This window comes from Panthera onca, chromosome F2, assembly GCF_046562875.1.
Source record: "Panthera onca isolate mPanOnc1 chromosome F2, mPanOnc1 haplotype 2, whole genome shotgun sequence".
NCBI lineage: Eukaryota > Metazoa > Chordata > Mammalia > Carnivora > Felidae > Panthera > Panthera onca.
The window spans coordinates 4,121,315-4,145,226 of NC_138356.1; the positions used below are offsets into that span (position 1 = coordinate 4,121,315).

Below are 23,912 nucleotides of genomic sequence, written 5' to 3' on the forward strand. Positions count from 1 at the left end.
GCACTGCCGGGCCCCTCCCCACTCTGAGGAGGCTGGGGGAGATGCACTCTGGCCTTCCCGTGGCCCTCTCCAGCATCCTCCCGACGTCCAAAGGGAGAAGAGCGCAGGCGCGGTCTCCCGCGCGCACCCTTGTTTCAGGGGCGTAGACCTGGACACCCGGCTACACACCGGCGCGCCTGCGCAGATCCACGCTGGCGGCCGCCGCGCACCCACCTTCACAGCAGTCCTGCCACACCCGCAGATCCACCTGCGGTATCTCGCTGCAGCTCAGGTAGTCCTGCGGGTACTGCGCCTTCACGAACACGTCGGCCTGCACCTGCTGGATGTTGTCGCCGTTGTCGCAGAGCACGCGACCCAGGGACGCCTGCCTCAGCTGAGTGAGCTGCGCAGGTGTGAACACTCCGGGGTTCTCATACCAGAACCTGGTGGCCAGCAGGGAGAGGCGTGCAGTGAGGCTCCCGGAAGGGCCCTGAGCTGCGGGCCCAGCAGCGACAGCGCAGCGGCAGAGCTCCAGGAGAGCAAAGATACCGAAAGGATTGTCTGCTTTCCAACCAAGCACTCTTTCAACTGCCTCCGGTGTTGATACAGTCCTTAAATCCCCTGCTTTGAACGATTGCTTTCTATTCATGTTTTACAAAACGATTCAATAAAGCTTTGCAAAGTTAAAAGATAAATAAAGAAAAGCACGTCTTCTAATCTAAAATTCCATAAGCTAGCCTTAGAAATTACCTGAACAATTTTAAGACTGACATGTTTGCCTAAAAGAGAAATAGTGCTTTTTAATCATTAATACATACTAGTTGATTATATCTATTAGATAATTAGAATAAACACACTCGATTTTCAATTAAAAAACAATACAGTTTAAAAACACTATTAAAGTGAGCCCTTGTTCATTCCTTCAGGGAATATTTGCAAGCACTTTTCTCAAGCTGGGCACCCAACAGAAGAGAGGAAGCCAAAGGCTGTTACCATTCACATGGTATATGGGCTGACTTGTGTCCCCTCGAAATTCACATTCGTTGAAATCCTAGCCCCCAGTATTTCAGAATGTGACTTTATTTGCAGACAGGGCCATTAAAGAGGCGGTTAAGTAAAAATAAGGTCATTAGGGTGTCATGGGGGGGGGGGATTACGATTATAATCCATTATGACTAGTGTCCTTACAAGGAAAGGAAATACGGACACAGGCAGGTCCAGAAGGAAGACCTTGTCAAGACAAAGGGAGAAGTTGGCCATCTACAAGGCCACAGAGTCCTCAGTAGGGATCAACACCCCCCATCTTGATCCAGTCCCCAGAACTGCAAGACAATATATTTGTTATCTAAACCACCCAGTCTTTTGGACTTGGTTATGGTAGTCCTAGTAAACTAATACACATGGAGAAAACAGTTTATTCAAAAAAAACCACAAAGCTTTCCGAAATTTGCTTAGTTTTTGACCACATATATTCTTAAATTATTATCGATTGAACATATTAGCACAGCTATGTGCTGCAATAAATCCAGAGTGCCAAAACTAATTTACAAACATGAAAATGAAATACTGTACTCTGAATGTTGGCCAATGTGCAATAAAGGAATTACATCTGTTACTACTTTCTTTATAATATAATCCATAAATAGAAGAGACTGGGAAGAAAAATTTTAAATAAAGAATAATTTGGGGGATGCCTGGCTATGTCAGTCAGTTGAGCTCGATTTTGGCTCAGGTCATGATCTCACAGTTTCATGAGCGCTGACAGTGTAGAGTCTGCTTGAAAGTCTCCCTCTCTCTCTGTCCCTCCCCCACTGGCATTCTGCATCTTTCTCAAATTAAATAAACTTTTTTTAAAAAATTAAAAAAATAGTTTTTAGGGTAACTTTAATTAAAAACTAAGTTTTAGGGGTGCCTGGGTGGCTCAGTCGGTTAAGTGTCCGACTTCGGCTCAGGTCATGATCTCACGGTCCGTGAGTTCGAGCCCCACGTCGGGCTCTGTGCCGACAGCTCAGAGCCTGGAGCCTGCTTCGGATTCTGTGTCTCCCCCCTCTCTGACCCTCCCCCGTTCATGCTCTGTCTCTCTCTGTCTCAAAAATAAATAAACACTGAAAAAAAAATTTAAAAAAAAAAAACCTAAGTTTTAGGCAGTGTTTAACTCCTTTGTATAAATATATAATCACTGTGATAATACAGAACGTTGAACTGTCGAACAGGTTCACAAGAATCCTAGCCCCTACTCAAGACTGTACTAACGATCCAGAAGATACAGCGAGGGCCCCGGAACACAGTTGGTTCAAGTAACAGAGGAGAGCTAATAGTGTGTCCCATGCCAACTCGGCGAGGGTTGCTTAGTTTTTCAGTTTTCTTCGTTTTTACCCCTGGCTAGCCTTGCAACAAAGAGATTACGCTAACTTCTGTCTCCTGCCAGCTGTCATGATTTCATAAACTCAAGTTGATCCACAGTAGATACTTTAGCCAAACCAAGAGATTTTTAGGAAGAAGCCCCAGTTATTCTTCCACTAGTAAGTGCCCTCAGCACACAGTTCTGCGAGGAGGTCTGGTCTTGGGTCAACTGGTCTCCCACGAGGATGAAGGGATGGGGCCTCAAGTCTGCTGTGAACTCCTGCACCACCAACATCATTTACACTTGCCACAATCTATGCCCCCGGGGTACTACTGTTCGATGGACTGTATGTACATATGAGGCAACAGGTTTCAGGTGATATGCTGTGCACGTCATAGTCCAGTGCATTCTTTAAGATATTTTTTTAACGTTTATTCATTTTTTGAGAGACAGAGAGAGACGGAGCATGAGCGGGGAAGGGGCAGAGAGAGAGAGGGGAACACAGAATCCAAAGCAGGGTCCAGGCTCTAAGCTGTCAGCACAGAGCCTGACTCGGGGCTCGAATTCACGGACTGTAAGATCATGATCTGAGCCAAAGTCGGACGCTTAACCGACTGAGCCACCCAGGCGCCTCTGGTGCATTCTTTTAACTACTGACTTCTATGCCCTTCCTAGTCAGTCTATTTCTTCCTTCCTTACAAAGATTTACAAGAACTTATAGAAATGAATGCCATCTGGTATTATCAGTGGTCAGAAAAATTCTGTGACCAGATGCCATTTGTTATTTCTCATATTCAATATATGTTAAACCATAGGAAGTACAGATTCATACTTATAATGCATGATTTGGGAGAAAAAGCCAATTTTGTTATCTTCGAGAAGTATAACATAATTCTTCACCTATCTCCATCTCTTAGCCGCTGAAACTGGGTAACAAACAGGCACATAAGTGTTGGTCCCACTCTCGTACCAGGGATCAGGTCTTCAACCATGAGGGCGGGCCAGAGGTCGATGTTGCCTGGAGAGCCGTACAACCTGAAACCAAGCAGACAGACATCACACGCTGGACTGGCAAAGTGACACTCACAGAATTATTTATACTAAGGACTGCAAAGCAATTTTTGCATTTTATATACACTAAAAAGAAAGGCAGAGATGATTTTTATTCTCATTTCACAGGCAACAACGCTGAGATGAAGAATTCAGGGATCACCCAGCTGGCCAGGAACAGAGCAGTGGCCCAACCAAGAGCATTTAACACCATTCATGTAAGATCTACTGCGTTCTTCTAATTATCCTGTAAGTATATGGACTATAACTCTGTGTGTGTGTGTGTGTGTGTGTGTGTGTGTGTGTGTGTGCAGATCTACATCCAACTAATTCTTCTAGAAACATGTAGCAAATACACTAAGCATTAAAAAATCTCCATGTCAGTGTATTTGATAGTTATGCTAAACAGAGTGAAAAAATAGTTTGTGGAAATAATTTAATGTATTAGATAAATTTCTTTCTTGCTAAAAAGATAATGATCCTTTGGGGCGCCTGGGTGGCTCAGTCGGTTGGGCGTCCGACTTCGGCCCAGGTCATGATCCCGCGCTTTGTGGACCGAGCCCCACATCGGGCTCTGTGCTGACAGCTCAGAGCCTGGAGTCTGCTTCTGATTCCGTGTCTCCCTCTCTCTCTGCCCCTCCCCCCACTCCATCTCTCTGTCTCCCAAAAATATACGTTAAAAAAAATCAAAATAAAAAGATAATGACCCTTAGATTTGGGATTTGAAGTGATTTTTAAAATTTAAAAACTATCGTAATGCTAATGATAATTTAAGCCAAACAGCTTTGGACACACCATCCACTTAAAGAAAGAAAACATGACCAGTACTCATGAGACTCCATGTGAGAGCTGCTGAGACCGTCTTTCCCTGTCTCCTAAACATGGGAACAACTTGACCTGTCCTTAACACTTTATTTCATGCGTACGATTCCATGGACTCCATATACTTTAGCTTCATATGCTTTAACCTTGGCACAAATGGAAACATAATGTTCATACTTCTTTTCACACCACGGTTTATTTGGAGATTCGTCCTGTTGCTGTACCCCCCTGCAGCTAGTTCCTTTTCTCAGCCCTAGAGTGGCCCCTTGGATACTCTTCCGATTTAGTCGTCCATTCTACTGGTGATGAATATTTGTGGTTTTCAACATTTTACTATGAACATTCTCACCCATGTTTCTTCATACGGACAGAGGTCTCTCTAGACTAGAAATTTTTATGACAAAGGATACGATAGCAAATATTTTCAGCGTGTGTGCCACATTTTGCCATTAGTCAACTCTTCCCTTTTTCACCAAAGCAGCCAAAGATAGCATATAAAAAAAATGGACGCGGTTGTGTTCCAATAAACCTTTCTTTACAAAAGCAGGCGGTGGGTGAGATTTGGCCAATGGGCTGTGGTTTGCGGATCCCTGCTCTAGAACATGCCAACACTAACTCTTCAAATGCAGACACTTTTAATTTTAATAGATAATGCCAAACTGCCTAAAATATATGTACAGTTCATACACTCATAATAAGCATATAGAAGTTGTATGTGATACATATCCACATGCGTATCTTCAACTTTAATAGGTAGTGCCCTTGGCACATTGAATTTCTTCAACATTTTTTTTGAGTTTAGTTCAGTGTCATTGCTGCGACCCTTCTTACTCCTTCTCCTACCTCCTCCTCCTTCCCCCTCCCCCTGATCTTCTCCTTCTCCTGCATCTTTTTTCTTACTTTCTGATGATAGCTGGGCTTTTATATCTCCAAGTACTTGTCTGAGTGTTTGAGTGCTTGTTTAATTCAGATTCAAGTGTTGCATTATAGATTCCTTCTGCTTCCATTTTTTCCCCCCGGGAGAATTTTTCTCTGTAATGTTTTGATTTGCATTTCTGTTTTCTTGCTCTGTAGCTTTATTTGAAAGAAGTCCCCCGCCCCCTCTTCGCCCAGGCATTTCATGAAGTGGATTTCCAGTTGGGCAGCATACCTTTCCGTCACTGCCATGCAGGACACATCGTTGATTGCAGTGTTGGTGGCAACAGGGGAGAGCAGACACTGGCACACTTTATTTCTCTTTCATTCCTTAGGCATTCTTCATTTCACTTCATTCTACTTTAGCTTCCTGTCGGATATGAAGGGGCACTGTCCCCTCTCTCCTTATCTCCTTCGGTCCCTAAAAATGGTTATCTCTGGTTACTTTCAGCCCTGGGATTGGTGTAGACACCAGAGCTGTATTTGGAGCCATATTCGGTGATGTAGACTTAGCACTTACTGTCGGACTTTGTCCTTCTAGAGAGATTTCGTCTTTCCTGTAGTTCATCTATGCCGATTCCCTTTCGTTGGTCCACAGAGATTTCTGAATGCTCCATCCTTCTCTCCACACCCACACTTGCATGGAGGTGGAGCTCCAATGGAAGTTCTGTTGGAAGCTGGGGATTATTTTCAAACTTGAAGCAATTTGAAATTGATGCCATTGTTGTCTCCTACAAATTCTGAATGTATAAGTCATGTGTTTTTGGATGTGTCTTCTTTGTAGTCTCGTAGTTTTGTAGGAAGCCACGTTAAGAGATGCCGAATCAAAGAATCAAATGACCATTGTTTTTCTAAGGCTAACTTGACAATATATCTACTTTGTAGAATTTGTGCTCATCTGATGGGTGTGAATAGGTGCTTCACTAGGATTTTCATTATCTTGATTATTTAGTTGGGCATCTGCTACATATTGATTGAGCTTTTTTTTTTTTTTTTTTTACATAAAATGCCTATTTACACTATGTCTTTTTCCCATCTTCCTATTGGGTGGTGTTCTTTCTCACTTTAGGAGTTCTGTATATATTCTGGATGCTAATGCATGGTTATCTATGTTCAAATGTATTCCTCCAAATTTGGGACCTTTTTTATTAATCCCTCTCATTATGTTCGACTTTGATGAAAATATTTTCTTGAATTTAAGGTCAATTTTCTCAATTTTTTGTAGGTGGTATTTTTTTTTAAATTTTACTTAAAAAACCATTTTCTTCCCCAATGCCATAAAGATATTCTGACTTTTTTTTTTTAAGTTTTAAACTTCTGCCTCTCAGATGTAAGCCCTTCGTCTATTTGGAATTGATTTTCATATGTGATGTGAGATAGGAATCCATACTCATTTTTACCCATGGATAGCCAATTTTTACTGCACCACTTACCGAGAATGTTCTCATTTCTCACTAATTTGCACGGCAGTACTTTCAAATATCATGGTTCCACGTGTAAGCACATTTCTTGGTGTGGCTTTCTATTCCTTCAGTCTTTCTGTCTATTCGTGAATCAATATCACACTGTGTTAATTACTAAAAGCTGTATAATAAGTGTTGCTAACTGGAACATCAAATCACTCAGATCCTTCTTGGCCATTTTCTCTACGAAGTTCATTTTAAAATCAGCTTGCGGATGCCACAACAAAGAACTATTAAGATCTTAATTGGAATTACAACGAATACATCATTTTAGGAGAATACTGACACATTTGAATTATTGAATATTGCTTCTCCTGAATGAGATACATGACTCTATTTCTTAGGTGTTCTCTAGAAACTATCCGATTTTCTTTCGTAACGTATTGCACTTTTGTTAGTCTTTTCTCCTCATTTGGTATCGCAATTTGACTTTTCCTATATTCTTTATATGTAGAGAACTTGCAAAAAATAATTATGACAGTTTTATTTTATCCTTTCCAGTAGTTACCTCTTTCTTATTTTATTGTCTTCACTATGGTCTCCATACACCTCTGAATATTAATCATGGTAGCTGCCATACTTGTGTTATTCATGTGTTCCAATGAAATGTTTCTGGGGCTCCTGGGTGGCTCAGGCGGTTACGCCTCCCACTCTTGCTTTCGGCTCAGGTCATGATCTAACAGTCAAGAGACGGCAGAACCTGAGTGGGGCACGGAGCCTGCTTAAGAGTCTCTCTCTCTCTCTCTCTCTCTCTCTCTCTCCCCCTTCCCCTCCCCTGCTCTCCTGCACTCTCTTCCTCTCTCTCAAAAAAAAAAAAAAAAAAAAAAAGTCTGTGAATTGTTAAGAGCTCATAAAAGAAATGGTAGTTTGAGGTTTTAGAAATTAGAACATTGAACTTTCTCATAGAGTGTAACCGTGGCTTTGTTAATGTCAGTCCTTTGATATGGATTTGTTTTTCACCTTTTAACCATTCCACTCCTATCCCTATTGTAACTTACTGCTTTTATTGTGGCTCACTGCATAGCTCCAGGGAATACTATGAGCCTTTTAAAGACACTTAGTATAGGTACCAACCATATTGACTAAGTTATTAATCATTTCTGGAGTATGTCTGAAACAATAACAATACTGAGCTCCAACCGCATTAGAGGGAGGTCTGAAATCAGTAAGTTCTCCAAACATTTGTTACCCATTCATCTGCATTACTCAGGAGAATGTCAGCTCTAGTTTTTTAATTTTTAAAATTCTAGGCCTTGTATTTCTTCTTTCTTGGTTATGATTAGTCCCTAGTAAGACTATAAACCAGCTTCTATGTTTAATTTCTTTGGTATATCAATTCACTTCTTTTTTTTTAATGTTTTAATGTTTTATTTTTTGAGAGACAGAGAGTGAGAGTGCGAGAGAGCGAGAGAGAGAGAGCAGGCGAGGGGCAGAGCGAGAGGGAGACACAGAATCCGAAGCAGGCTCCAGGGTCCAAGCTGTCAACACAGAGCCCGACGTGGGGCTCAAACCCATGGATGTGAGATCATGACCTGAAGTCAGTCGGTCAACTGACTGAGCCACCCAGGCGCCCCTCAATTCACTTCTTCAATTTCCTCCCCAAAGCTAATACTCAAACACTCAACAACGTTTGTTCCATACTTGAAAGGAGTAACCCAACACAAAGGCGGCATGGTTATGACTGTAAAAAGTCACATAATCTGGGACGGCACCTGATCAGTGCTGCTCCTACACTGACAATAGCAGTGACACCACCCTCCTTGGTGTGCAGTGCGGGAGCAAACTGGAACGTTCCAGGTGCTTGGGATCATAACGTTGGCCTAAGTGGCACATTAGTGTGCAATGCCCAAAGCAAGTGTGCAAACCGTCTTCATGGTCTCCAAGCTCTGCTAATGTAACATTTAACTGTGTTTAATAGAATTTAGCTTCTAGCCTTTTCCATCACTGCAAAACAAGCCACACACAGACCGAGAAGAGTAAATAAACAAAGTCCAGCTACGCTGAGAGTGGTATTTCTATTACAATTCTGATGCACAAAGAGCTGAAAGAAAAGATCTGCAAACCTCGGCATGAACAATTGCACGCCCCAAAGATGACAGCGTCCATCTTTATCTAATTTCCTAACAACAGTCTGACTTCGAGTCTGCTTTAGAAGGAGGAATAATAAGACCTTTCGATTGGATGGCTCTGACAGACACCAGGGGAGAAGGTCCTGTATAGAATTTTTTTTTTCAGGGCTCTCCATGGTTCCTGATTCAAAGTGAAAAACAGATAATGTAGCAAGATATAATTTTACTGAAACAAATACAAGGCTTTACCACAAACACTAAGGAATGGTGCCTTGGGAGAAGGTGTCCTTGGGGAAAAGCTTTCTGACCCTCTTCTGAATTTTTAGAACAAATGTGATCATTTAGTAGCTTTTGGAGAGAAAAATATGAAACGTGTCCTTCAAAAAAGCAACATGCCCTTGCGTACTCTCACACAAAATAAAAATTCCTTCTGCCTCAGGATGATTGCTTCAATTTGACAGAAGCAAATGACAAAACCATTAAAGAAATTAAAACAATGACCACATACTACGTCACCAGTGTGACTAGTCACATCAGACACATCGTACAATGTAACTTTATGGTTGACTTAAAGTCACCTAAACACCAGAAAGAAATGTGAGTTCCTTAACGGGGAGGTGAAATTCCTCAAAAAAACTTTTTAACAGAAGCTTATCTCAGGACTGTACCTGCTTCCTGAAAGATTTTAATGACATCGTATTTTTTTTCTTTTAAAATTCCTCTACAATTGAGATTTTATGCATTTTGGAGCACCATAAAGCTCTATCTTTAAGAAACATTACCTCCGTAATGGAAATGGCACAGAAAAATTCGGCAAAGGAGGAAAATAAAGTATCACTTTTTTTGAACAAATATATAATACAATCCATCTTTTGCTTTCACAAGAAGAGGAACTTTTCTTGCTACTACAACTTTGTATGAAGAAAATCATCTAAGCTACTATACATAATATTTTATAGAGAACTAAAAATGCTAATAGTCATCAAATTTTCAGAAGCAGAGTACAGAGTATAAGACTCTAATTATATATTTATAATTTATATATAAATATATATATTTATATATAATCTATATATTATATATTTATAAGACTAATTATATATTTTATAATAATACAAATAATCATTGATACTCTATCTTGTGATCAGTTAGGAGAAAAGCGAAAGAGAAGGGGCGAAAGACTAGAATAAAGATTAGAAAGAAACAGAAGAAGAAAAGCATAAAACCAAAGCAGAGAATCAAGAGCAAGACAGAGATACTGCAGTCATGGAGTCATGGAGACTAGGAAGGACTCCCCCACGTGAAAAGGACAGGTTTGTCCCCATCAGAAACTCATGCACATGGAACAGTAACATATTTGAAGAACATTCGCAAAGAGTATCTTGCATGAAAATAATATCCGCAAATTTACAGCATGGCAGCTAGTAACAATTAAATCCCTCCTCTATTTGACCCCAGTAGTAGCCGTAGATGAGAAATTTGTTTTTTTGGTATAGTTTTCATAGTCAGGATAAAATACAAATACAGAACAAAACATTTTTACTAATTCTACTCACATAGTAGCAACCCTTTGAAATCTCTGGCTCTAAGAAGCGTTCTCTTTTTATTTAAAAGATTCCTTAACAAGTGAGTATTGGATGTTAAAGACATGAAAAGCCCTAAAGAGACTTTTCATCATATCATAACCAGAGACACAGAAAAATAAGTTGAAGAGGAAAGGAAATACACTTTTCACTGCATGAGAAAATATTACTGAATGTCATGTCTACAAACCACATAAAATTATCTAATATACATCCTGTGGTAAGCATCCCACACTTAAGGAAATACAGTAATAAGCTACTGGTTTAATTCTGATTATGACATATACACAATTAACCCTTTGTTAAAAAAATTTTTTTAAGTGTTTATTTATTTTTGAGACAGACAGAGCATGAGAGGGGCAGACAGAGAGGGAGACACAGAATCTGAAGCAGGCTCCAGGCTCTGAGTTCTCAGACCCTGACGTGGGGCTCGAACCCACGAACCGTGAGATCATGACCTGAGCCGAAGTCAGAAACTCAACTGACTGAGCCACCCAGGTGCCCCAACCCTTTTTATAATCCACAAATTCTTAATAACTTCTGGAGTTTTCTAAACACTAGTCTGGAATTAAGAATAGAACTAATCGATAGACTCTGCTCTAAAAATGCACAGGCCCACCAGAAGGCCTAAACAGGTGTTTAAAACACAAACTATGGTATATAAAATAGTATATAAAAGTATATCCACAAAAATGGAGATTTCTTCTAAGTCTCTGAAGTCTTGATCCATATGTCATTGTAGTTGTAGCAAGACAGATAGATTAGATTAGATAGATGGAAGATAGAGAATAGACAAATAGATGGAGAGTAGATAGATAAATAGGTAGATGATATAGATAGAAAGATATGGATAGATAGCTTATAGGTAGGTAGGTAGGTAGGTAGGTAGAGAGAGAGATAGATATAGAGAGTAGATAGAGGAGAGTCTTTTCTATACGTCAGTTAAGTGATAAACATTTTATTTTTACTACCCTACTTGATCTTAACTGTAAACATTTGATTTATAAATTTCATTTGTATCTCCAAAGCTGCAAAACAATTATGGTTTGGTACTCCGTCTGAACCTCCTCCACTCTGATCCATTACTATTTTAGACGTTCTCCACCCAAATTCAACTTCCCATTGCTCTCCCCTTGCACCTTCACAGATGACTGTGATCCTTCTTCACAGAGCAAATGAAACCCACCACAAACTATGACACTGCTAACATCTCATCATCTTCACCTCCTCTTACAATTCTCCCTTCGAGACAACATTCTAAAATGGTGAAAATTCGCAAATTACGAGAATAAGCAGTCCCCATTTCGTATCTCCTATCACGCGCTTTTCCCAACATGGCGCATTGCATTGAAATTCAAAGGCCACATAAACTACTGGTAATAGAGCCTTCCCGGGTTCCCAGATGGGACTAGTTGCAGTGAGGGGTCGTGAGGAGGTCACCTCTGGTGTGCGAAGTCCAATCAAACGGGAGCAACTGCTGGTTGCCATGAGAACCACGTCCAGAAGAATTCTGAGGTCATATCCGGGTTCAGCATGAAAGAGTCTGTGAGAGTTCGGCAGTGTTTGTCACAGAGGTAACAGAAGGGGACTGGTCACACAACGGCTAGTTATTTGCCTTTTTCACTAGAATATTGACTGTGTGCCTGTTATTAGGCAAATAGCAAGAAGAGACCAGACAGTTCATAAATACTTATTAATTAGCTTAATTAATAATTGAACGCACTGGTGAATATAATGGTCAAAAGATGTTTCTATTCCCTGAATACTAAGAATTATGCTGCCGTTGTTGTTATTGTAGGTGTTGTGGCTGTTAGGGCTTTCATCTTGAATGTGTATTCAATTTTACCAAATGTCACTTTGTCACATTCTCAGATGATTGTATGGGTTTTATAATTGGACATTCTATTGTGATCATTATATTGATACTGACTCATTCTTACATTCCTGAAATCATCTCTCTTTTAATTATATTAGATTATTCTATTACTATTCGTGATTTGATGGAGAAGCACTTTAAACGTTTTTCATTCCTTACCAAAAAAGAGATACTAGGATATGATTTTATTGATGTTGTCTTAAGGTTGATTACCAGAGGTCTGCTGGTTTCATCCAATAAACTGCATAGAGTTTCATCTCTTTATATATTCCACAATATAATATGCTCCTTACAATTTGAGTTTGCCTTACTTAGAGCCCAGAGACTATTTGGTTGCTTTTCTTTGACGATTTCAAATTTCTAAAGGCTCTAATTTGGCATTGTATTTTTCATTATCCTAAGATCAATTAAGAAATTATTTATGTAATAAGACTTTCAAAATTATTTTCATAAAAATAAAAATAGCATTTTTTTGAAAAGTCTGCTTATTTTGTGTTTTTATTGTTTCTAGCAATTGGATATATTAATTACTCTCAGTTTTTACATTTCCACTTTATTAATTTTTGCTTTTATATTTATTCTTTCCAACTTCAGTTAGACACTTAACATGAGTCAGCCATTAATAAATGTCTGCCAAGTTCAGCCTGTGAGATTTGTGGTTGTTGATGACCATAACCTAGCCCATCTTAACCATGCAGGCCTCAAAGACACAGGTTTGTTTTATACTCTAAGTTAGGTAGGCAGTAGATGGGTACATTGCTCATTCAATCTGAGGACTGAAGTCTTTCAATTCTGTAAGTCTTCTCCCATTAACTCTTCCATTGTGTCTTGCCTGCATTCCTTTCTCTATCTTTTGAAATGTCTATAAATATTTGGCATTTGCAATCTTTCTCCATGTCTGTTATTTTTTTTTTTTTTTGAGAAAGAGAGATAATGAGCAAAGGAGGAGGAGGAGAGAGAGAGAGAGAGAGAGAGAGAGAGAGAGAGAGAATATCCCAAGCAGGCTCCATGCTGAGTGTGGAGCCCAATTTGGGGTTCAGTCCCATGACCTGCACTGAAACCAAGAGGTCAGACACTCAACCGATGACCCACCCAGGCACCCCGTGTTTTTGAATCTTTCTTATGATTTATTCTTTTTATCAGTTAGTATTACATGCTGAATGATCCCTTTGAGTTTCTCTTCCAGTTCATTAATTCTTTATTCTAAGTAGTTGTATATCATGTTTGAAAATTCTATTTATTTTTCAAATATCTGTATTTCCTACATTTTCCTTTTGTTTTAATGTGGTATCTATTCGTTCCTTTACTTATTTAATTACTTTCACAGTATCTTTTAACATGGTATCTACACATTCTTTTACTTAATTACCTTTACAGTATCTTTCACACTGACCTCATCTCCCTTGATTTCGCATCCTGATTCTTTGTTTTGTTTTGTTTTGTTTTGTTTTACTGCTTTTCATTTGTTCTCATCTCTGGCTATCTCCTGGCTATTTACTTACCCCATCAGTTTTTAACTGGTGTGCATATGTGATGGACACAACATCCTAGGAGTCTGTTTTGTCTTTCCTCTGATTGTCCGTACATGTCAGCTTGTGGAAAACCTACATGGTGATTTCACCCGAGCTTTTGCCAAGATCTTCATGGTCTCACACGTCCCAGGGTGGTCACCACGCTGCTGCTCTTTCCAGCATCACGGCATCTGAGTAAATTCACATTTCTCTCCTGTGTAACACGGGCTTTCAGAAATATTTCACAAAGCCTCATGTTCCATTCCAGCATCAACCCCTGACAGTTAGTCAAGAAACTGTCTTGCTGTTTCCTCTTTCCTGATGGAAAGTGCTTTTCTCATTCCCTTCACCCTTTGAATAGATGAAGCCACCTTTGAGCAGGCATCTCTGTTTCAGCCCTCTGCCTACAATAGGCGGGAGGCTTCTCCTGGCCCTAGGTGGGCAGTAAAACCCCCACCTCTGATTTCTAGAACCACTATTCATGTATCATAACTCCTGGGCCAAGACGGCATTCACCACTGATTTCTCCCCAGCTTTTAGTTTCTTTGTCCTTTATGGCATGTAAAAATTGCCCTTTATTTTGAGCTTTTTAATGTTTAAAACCCTTCTTTGTATTTTTACTTTTTATTCAATAGGTCTAAGAAAAAGTTCAACAACAACAAAAAGAGGCTTACTTTACTGAATTGGTTATTTCCCAAGAAACTCTCTTAAAGTCAAACTGTCACTGAAAGGAGGCTATTAGTCAAATTCTTTATAGAACATGTCATACTCTTTTTAAAGTTGCTTTTCTGTTATTTCCAATAATGGAATAGGTAAGAACAACAAAGAAAAAGTTTAATATTATATACAGTACAATATGTTTACATATTTTAATTGCACTTTCAAATGTTACTTCAGGTACTTCAAGATAGAAAATAAGCTGGCGAATTCATTGACTATAGATGTCACACTTAAAAAAATTCTACCTTAGCTAAAAAAGGTTACAAAGTACCATTCAGAGTTAATGCAGTAATGGGGATTTTGACCAAGCCATCCCAAATTTGCAAAGAACATCTGGTGTTATATAGAATGAAAGCAATTATTGACTTGATTCAATATTTAAAAACATTCTAAACTGATTCCAATCAGCTCATGTCAACCTCACACTCAAATATTTTCAAAGGCTCCTTTGAACGTGCATATTTTAGCACGTTCTAGGAGTTTCCGATGTCCTAGCTGATGAATAACACGCTTAAGGAACTGGAAACCTATGCAGGCCATGAAATTAGCCCAAGTTCTCAAAGTCACTATTGAGCCCAGAAAAGGACCAGGTGATACATCACGAGATACATCACCTGGGTCCTACAGCTTCTCTAATACTCTCAGGTAAGTACGAATATTAATTCACACATTTCTTTCCTTTAACTTATCAAGCACTTAAAAATACTTTCCGTGTATTCTATGAATTCTGCATGATAAAAGTTATTATTGCTTTTCTCATCCACTAAAGCAGAAAACCACTGCTTTCTGCAATTGCAGCCAACAAGTGAAGATGTACATTCAAGGTCTCCTGGGCTTTTTATCTGTTCAGTGAGGCAACGGGCTGCCCTAATTAAACGGCACAAAGCACAGATTTTCAACAGTGACAACAGTGTGTTTTGTATTGTGAAGTTTGGAGAAATTGCTTGATAGTCATGGACATGAATACCAAAGCTCCTCAATAATTTTAACACCAAGACTAGAGATTACACAAATGAGATCATCCCGACTCCATTTTGGTATGTATGTTGTGAGAAAAAAACTTTCGAGTTACACACGACCTGTTAAGATTTTTGCATAATATAAAGTCAATCCGTTTCACTTCCAATCTGAAGTGTACCTTTTATGTGTATGTCATGCTACCATGAACAGAAAAGGAAAGACTCACTCCCACGGAGACACATTCTTTCCAGCTTTACTTGCAGAATATTTTTCTCTAATTCTCCTGAATCAACACTACTGGCAACTGGAACCTGAAGCAGCTTCATTTCAACATGGCATTCCTCATTTTAGAAACTAGAAATATAAGACTAGGAAAGGTTACCGAGAGCGACACAGTGAGAAGGAGTCCGAGAGTGCCCAGAACTCCTGTGGTCTGATATCAGAGTCTTTATTTGTATGTGCTGGATTAAAATGTTTCTCGCATTCTCCTTCTGTTCTAAAAGCCAATGCAAAACACCACCACCGGCAATTTTTTAAAAAGTAAAGAAAATACTGGCAATGCTAAGTTTTGTGTAATGACTATGTACCTCTCACCTCCGCTTCCCCCTACAAAGATGAGCACGTCCTGATCTCTGGGAACTGGGAGTATGTTAACTATCACAGCAAAAGAAACGTAAATGTGAGTAAATTAAGAATGTTGAGATGGCAGATGACTGCGGATTACCTGTGTGATTACACGGGTCCTTCAAAGTAGATAAGAGCCCGAAGCATGGGTCAGGGAGAGTTGACCACAGAATAGTGTCAGAATGATGTCATGTGAGAAACTCAACCGCCATTGCTGGCTCTGAAGACAGTAGACAAGCCAAGCTATGCAGGCAGGCAGTCTCTAGAAGCTGGGAAGGCAAGGAAATAGATTCTCCTCGAGCCCCCAGAAAGAGACACCATGATTTCTTCCCAATGAGACATATTCCAGACTTCTCATCTCTAGAACTCTAAGATAATTAACGTCATTTTAAGTCACCACGTTTGTGATAATTTGTTACAGCAATCAGAGGAAACAATGCAGAGCTATATATTACTCTAGTTGGGCTGTGGATAAAGCCTAGACTTCAGAATCAGATAAATTCTCCACTTGTCAACTGTTTGTGCTTGGCCAAGTTAACACTAGTTCACAAAATAATGACCTAGAAAGTGGGTAAGTCTTCATGGCATATATAAGAAAGTTCCACCTGAACTATTCTGTTCATTCTGGAACATAAACCATTTAAACAAAAACAGCATCTCATGTGTTAAATGGTTGCCTTATAAAATCCATAAAATTTAAGATAAACAAGAAAGAGCTAACTTCCATTTTGAGATAATTTGATATGTGAGTGTCTTATTTTGATATGAGAAAATTATAAGCCTAAAATAAACAGTATCAGTCCCAAATCTTGAGATAAATTAGAAGAATTCATTAAAGAATATCAGTCTTCTATTGTGTTTGTGTTTTACTAGAGCAGGCATCAGCAACCTTGTTCTTAAATAGCGGGTAATAGATATTTTTGGTTTTTCGGGCCACACAATCTTTATTGCAACTACTCAACCCTGCCACTATAATGGAAAACTGATCACAGTTAATGTGCAAATGAATGGGTATGGCTGTGTAACAATAAAACTATTTGTAAGAACAGGTGGCCAGCCTGTGAACTGTAGGTTCCCAAACCTTGTGTTGGAGTCTGGACTGAGGAGTATTCACATTTACTCTGAAGTTTTAGCGTTTATAGCGCCGTTTCAGTCTCATGCGTCCAGGGGTACAGGCCCTAGTCCTAGGGTCACATATGCCTGGGAGTCTTTGGCCTGCCCAGGGGCTCCCCAAGGGATTGGGCCTTTCTCTCATTACCACTTATCTGTTCTCCTTGGAAGAGCCCCAGGTACAAATTGGGACGGACCCAAACAGGCACAATGCTCTGCCTCACCCGTTGCAAAGATGCCATAGACTCAGCAACCCTAAGAGATACGTGCTTGGTCAAGGAAAAGTATCTGTGGTGGGTAGGTCTAGTTACTGAGTAATGCCCCAGAGCCAGACTTCCCACGAGGCAAATGAAAATAACTCTTCAGAGCTGGAACCACCGGGGTCCCTCCCCAGGCCCTAGAAAGAGCCTGTGATGTGTCCACGTGGCTATGTGTGCTTATAAAATGTGTGTATGGATACATGCTAAGCCCTGCAATTCTGGGTCCCCTGACTTTGTAAACACAGTTCCAGATGCTGGGCAAAGCACAAAAGAGCCCTCCTGATGACTGAAACGGCACCTGACAGATTCTTCAAAATCGCACTTGAGAGATCGTCAAATGTGGCAATGCCATTTAATTCCTCTGCGCTGCCTCCCCTTTCCCAATCCTGGTTTATAAATTAAGAGTAACCTAACAAATGTTTGTGGAATTGATCTAATACTGAGGGGACCAATGCTCTTCATGCAAACAGAAAAGCTAAGACATTGATAACAGAATTTAGAAAAAAAAAAGGATTTACTAAATTAAAGAAATTAGAAACAAGGGGGGTTAAGAAAATTATGGGACACAAGAAGGAACCAGAAAAAATTTTAAAGAAACCGTACGTTTAATTAAAAAATAAAAGGTGAAGGGGTGCCTGGGTGGTTCAGTCGGTTAAGCGGCCGACTCTTGATTTTGGTTCAGGTCATGATCTCATGGTTCCTGAGTTCAAGCCCCCCATCGGGCTAGGCACTCACAGAGCGTAGCCTGCTTCGGATCCTATGTCTCCCTCTCTCTGCCTCTCCCCCACTTGTGCTCTCTCTCTCTCTCAAAAATAAATGTTAAACATTTTTTTTAAATAAAAGGTGAAATTACAGAAGAGAGGACATTGAAGGATTAACAGACAGGATACAATTGGGTTTCCAAGGGGAGAAAACGATGTCATAGAATAACTCAACAGACATGAAAAGTAGGAAACACCACAACGGAACAAGATATATCGGAAAACAGGCAACACGTGGCTATGTTATCACTTTCTTTTTTCTTTTTTAGCAGAGAAAAAAAATAGCTTTGGAAAACTTTAAAAAAAAAATCTATTGCTGCCTAACGAGACCCATACTTACTTCAATTGACTTTCAGGGCAGTTAGCCTGCCCCCCTCTAAATCACTAGCATAATGTCACTGGATAATGGGACTGTCACAATATAATTCCATAGCGCCCCCACTGTTCCTTTCTTTCTTTTCTAAGGGAAGATTATATAAGATTACAACACATTAGGGTAGCATGTGCCTCTCTTGCTACAGGTACTGACACTAATGGATCTTAGCTCCACTTGCCTGAGAAATAACCGTGTTCTATAGATTGGCAATAAACAGGCCCGCAGTCAGGGACATCGGCTTCAACAGACCACACACGGTTCCGAGAAAAAAAGGATAGACTTGATGGGCAATCCAAATATAGCATTCATTTATGTTTGATTTGTGATCGAAATAGCTAAGCTACAGTTTTCTTTCCCTTTGCACACGTCAAGTCAGAGCTGTGCGCTGAGACGCCCCCACTGGCTGCACACTGCAGGCGTGTTCTGGGACAGTGTGACACGGGGACCTGGGAAGACCCCCACTGTTCCCAAAGAGCTTCCTTAGCAGAGCACAAGCTACCTGTATTTCCACACAACTCAGTGGTAACTGAGTCCTGAGAGGCCGGGATGCATGTGAACATTTATCAGGAAGTAAACAGGAAGTAAACAAGGCATATGTCAGTCGAAATTAGCCTTGCTTTTCTTCTCAAGAGCTTGTAGCAAAGCAATTTTCTATTTTTAGCTCACAGCAGAAAAACAGGGACTTGATTATATTTTTAGCTTCTGAAAAGTAACTTTTCCACTGGACAGCTGGGAAGGAACTTCTTAGTTACATTTTATTTTTTAGTATTTTAATGAATGATTTTGCCCTAACTATTCTAAGGCGATCTTCACAGACAGGTCACGTATGAACATATACCCATCAGGTCTGATACTTAACCAAAGTATTTTATTTAGGCTTTGGGCTAAAAAATAAAAAGTTGATCAAACATGTTAGACTACTACTGTCCTTAAAGTGATTCTCTACTGGGTACTGTTAATGGCCAGAAGTCATGATAAAATAAGAGAAAATAAACTTGCCTATTTAAAATTCAGATTTAATTCCTTAACTGGTAAATGAGTTGCAAATAATTCCCAATGCTCCTATTCTATTCATGTTATCATCACAAATTACACTGCAATTTTTACAGGGTTTTTTTTTTGTAATTGTTTAAGTTACGATATAGTAAAATTTATGTAACATATTACAATTTACTTCAATTTAAATTTATTTGTAAAGATTTACATAGCCCAAATCCGTGATCTAAAGCAATAAGAATTAAAATCCTTCGAAACCAAAAAGAAAATAAAACAACAAAAAAATATGTACTCTAGTTAACAAATATTTGCGAAGAACCAAGCATTGTTAGATAGGAAGGCTGCCAGATGTGAAGGATAGAAAGTTTAAGGAGATATGGTATTTTCCTTCAGGACGCTCAGAGTTCAATGAAAAGGTTGAGCACATAAGCAGTCGCAGTAAGAAGTATTTTGCTGTAAGTGAGAACAAAGTGGGTACAGACCACGGAGGAAAAGTCGGCTCTGCAGGGGTAACAATATTCAAAAACTTTGATTTGAATCTGAAAGACTGAGGTGGTCTTAACGGAGGAGGTGAAGGAGAGGAAAGTTTTCCAGGCAGAAGGAACAGCTTATGCAAAGACATAAATGCCAGAAAGATCATGGCATTCTCTGGGAAAGGGCAAAAGTGAACTGCGAAACAGGTAACGCACAGAACGCCTGGGGTTTGGTTTGGAAAACAAGAAACAGAGCTGGAAATGTAGGTTCGTGTCAGAGTCTAAAGGGACTTGTCTCCAAGTACAGTATGTTTCTTAACCTAATAGGAAAGAGGAAATCCCATGATGTTTTTAAGCAGAGGTGACATGCTCTAATTTGTGTTCTGCCATAATTCTGATGCTGTAAGAAAACAGGAATGCAGCCGAGGAAAACACAGAGAATGGCGGTAAAAAGTCAGGCGGAGGTAGAGAGAAACCTAAAATACAGATTTAATTAAGGAAGGTAACAACTTTTGTGCAAACAATTGCACTAAGGCTGAATCGTAGGGGAAACAACTACCTACGTGAGAATGAATGTAAGATTCTGTTTCTGGCTGTGGCGTCCTAAGTGGAAACGTGGTGGGATTCTCACACACGGAGAGCTGTGACACTGAGGCTTCTCTTTCCAGGAAGCAACTTCATTCGTGCTGGCACGGCTCAGTTGGGTTCGTACCGAAGAACTGAGCCCCGAACTACACCACTATAGTTTTTTATATATATATATTTTTTTTTTTTTTTTCTACTTCTGTGTCTCCCATATATGGTAACACACAAACATGCAGTCTGATTCAAAGTGTCTCATGTTAAGGTCGTGAGGGGTGTTGTCATGTATGTGTATAGCCAGGTGGCCTTGAGGTTTTTTGTTTCTGTTTTTGTTTTCCTTATGGAGGGGACCCTACCACAGAAAGAGACTAGTCTTTCCATTACAAACAACCATAAAAGAGTTCAAAATACGAGTGCATAGTTTTCAGATATTGGACAGTAGGCAGCATAAACCTAAGAGACTTGAGGAAAGGGAAACCTCTCACAAAGGTCCAGCTTTCTGCCTGGGGAAAACTTACCCTAGGCCGTGCACGTTGCTAGAATTCAAGGTGGTGCTGTGCTGAGGGATCCTGACCAGAATTCAGAGCAGCTGAAGCTGCTGAAACACAGAGGGGAGGGGGCCAGAACTTGGGAGGGGCTGGGCCAGCCCTTGAGTCGGGGGGAATACCTGAGTCCTAGAGACAGCAACGACCACAGGGGGTTGAATCAGAACAGAAGACCCCTGTAACACCTTAGTGACCTCAGACAGACAGGCAAGGCACAGAACACCAAGTCTTCGGATCGGCTCTGTCCTCACAAGGATAAAACACACTCCAAGAAAGCCTAAAGCCTAGCATCTGCATGGGAGACAGAGCTTGGAGACTGGTCCGCTCAAGTCAGTGAGGCCCAGTGGATAACACCCTGGGCTCTCCATATTTCCAGTGAGAAAAACCATAAAGCAAAAACCCATACAAGTCCAAGGTGGCATCCCAGTAGTTGATATGCATTTAAGAGTTACAAGACAGAAAACAAAAAATGTGGTCCGCACATTAGAAAAGAAGTAGTCAATGCTACTCAACTCCAAAAGTACGGCTGTGATGTTGAACTGATCAGGAAAGGACATTAAAGGAGTTCTCACCGACGTGCTCCAAAATTAAATAAGATACGTTCTTAATGAGGTATCATTTCGGTAAACGTCACCAGAGAACTGGCAACCGTAAAGACATGTAAATTTGGGGACCAGTGTAACTGAAACGTGACGTTTGTAAAAGGGGGTTGAGGACGGCAGAAGAGCCCGTGAACTTGAAAGAAAAATCAGTAGAAAATATCAACCTGAAGAAGAGGCAAGCAGAGCTCCCAAGTGATCCAGAAAGTATTCCGTTCAAGAGAGACGGACACGGAAGTCCACGCAAAGGCTTGCCTATGAGTCTTCACTGGCAGCATCACTCAGAATAAACACTGGAAACATCCTAATGGCCACCTCAGGTGAATGAATAAACAAATATGGGTACATCCATACAAATACTACTACTCACGTTCACAACAAAATATATCATCTATGGATACAGCTGACACCTGGATGAATTTTCAAAAGCACGGTGAGCAAAACAGGCCAAGCCTAAAAGAGTATAGACGGTACGATTTCATTTTACATGAAGTCCCAGAAACTACCAGTGATAGAGACCTGATCTGGGGCGGCCGGGGAGGGCCTGGGTGGGAAGCTTAAGTGCAAAGAGCAAGAGGTAAATTTCTGAGGTGAGGAAACGTTCTCTGTCTTTGCCGGGTGATCATTACACAGGTATGAACACTGTTCAAAGTCATCACGCTGTATACTTACAATGTGCATTTCACCGCATATTACAGTCGCCATATAATGATTAAAAATGTAATTTTGGTTTAGTCAGATTGGGAGATTTAGGCGAAATATACTAAATTGCATCCAGATATATATTTTTTGGCAAAATAGAATTTAAAAATAAAACGAAGCACATATTTTGATCATGATAAAGTGTTCTATAAAGTATGTAGAAATATAATTTCATCTTGTATAGAACCAGGACTAATTAAGTTATGGGATAATATTAGTATATATTACCATAATGTATAGCATAACAGTATAACATAGTATAAATGTCCTCAGTGATTATCATGGTAAAATAATCTAATATAGCCTCAATTTTCAAAGGCAGGAATAAAGGCAGATTCTGAAAGAAATTCATTTCTAAAACACAATTACTAAGACTCATCACGATAACATCCACCAAACTGATGCTAAATTAAATGTCATTAAATGTCATGCTTTAAAGTGTTGAATTAATTATTTTGCATTCCGTTTTTTGCTAAATGAACGGTCTTGAGTGCCTTCTAAGAATGGGACCTCTGGGTATAACTGACTGACAACCTGATTTTTAATTGGCCTCTTGTCACTTTTTATTTGCTCAGTCGTGTGTTTTCCTTGTTTCAGGGCTACAAGGTTGATTGAATGAGTTTTTAATTTTTTGAAATTGGGGTGAAGGTGATGCAAGAATCGAACACCCATGTGGCTTGCTGTGCTGTACCTTTCCACTCCTTTGTACATATAAAATTAGAATACATCGTAGTTAATTGAGGCCACTAAATATTTGATGGAAAAGTAAATTGGTATGGATAAGTGTAAAAACTTGGTTTACACCTAAGAAAACTTTGTCCGGTCAGAGGCTTCAAACTGAGACTAATTTTCAAACCCAGGGCCCTTAGGGGACTAAAATGAGCCTCGCCAGGCGGCCACACTTCCCCGGTGTCTCCCAAACTGCTGCACTGCGCTAGGCCATGTGCTCAGCTCTGGGGACTCAGAGATAAATGAGACAATTTCTCTGCAACCAAGAAGGACAGACTCTTGGAACCCCGTCATTAAATTAATAGGTTCCCTAGAAAGGCAGAAATGTGACGGAACGAAAACGACCAGGAGAGGAAAGGCTCTAAAAACGGCATTTACGGTCTAGCAACAGGAGTTGGTATAACTGTGTAAGACGGTGTACTTCTAAAAGTATTGTTTAGAGAAAATACGATACTCGGGAATCTTGTGCTGGCTGTGCTCTGAAATCCTGTATGTGACCTTGGGAGCTGAGAGAGAGCCGTCTGCAGTGCACCATATGTATAAAACAGGAGATAAGGGAGCTGAAGGAGAACGAAAAATAAATCCTGAACAGAAAGGAGCAGAGATAAGAGGTGGAGAGAAAATGCCGGTCCTCTGGAGGCCTGGCTATATTTAAACGGTTGAGTATCCTTCTGTAACTGAAAGAACAAAGTCACTCCCTCCAATAGGGACAGGAGACAAGGACAGTTGAGCAAGGACTAAGAACAGAGGGGAGTTTCCAGTCTGGGGCTGCTTTCGGCTGAGGGAGCAACCATTTCAAGAGAGGAGGCGGGCGAGCCCCCACTGCACATGCGTGGTAGGCCCGAGGGGGAAAGGAGGGTGCC

At 40.2% G+C, this 23,912-nt stretch overlaps 1 protein-coding gene across 4 annotated transcripts in view; it reads right to left on the bottom strand.

Annotated features, from left to right (window-relative positions):
- The window catches only part of PXDNL (peroxidasin like), a 419,548-nt gene that overhangs the window by 38,980 nt on the left and 356,656 nt on the right, over nt 1-23,912 (bottom strand). For 3 of the 4 annotated variants that reach the window (XM_060610502.3, XM_060610501.3, XM_060610500.3), the window contains 2 exons: nt 3,224-3,358; nt 214-422 (listed from right to left, as the gene is read on the bottom strand). In XM_060610502.3, the coding sequence (XP_060466485.3) occupies nt 214-422; nt 3,224-3,358 (344 nt within the window). Of the gene's footprint in view, nt 1-213; nt 423-3,223; nt 3,359-23,912 lie in introns of those variants that run through there. The other variant, XM_060610509.3, reaches the window with a different exon arrangement.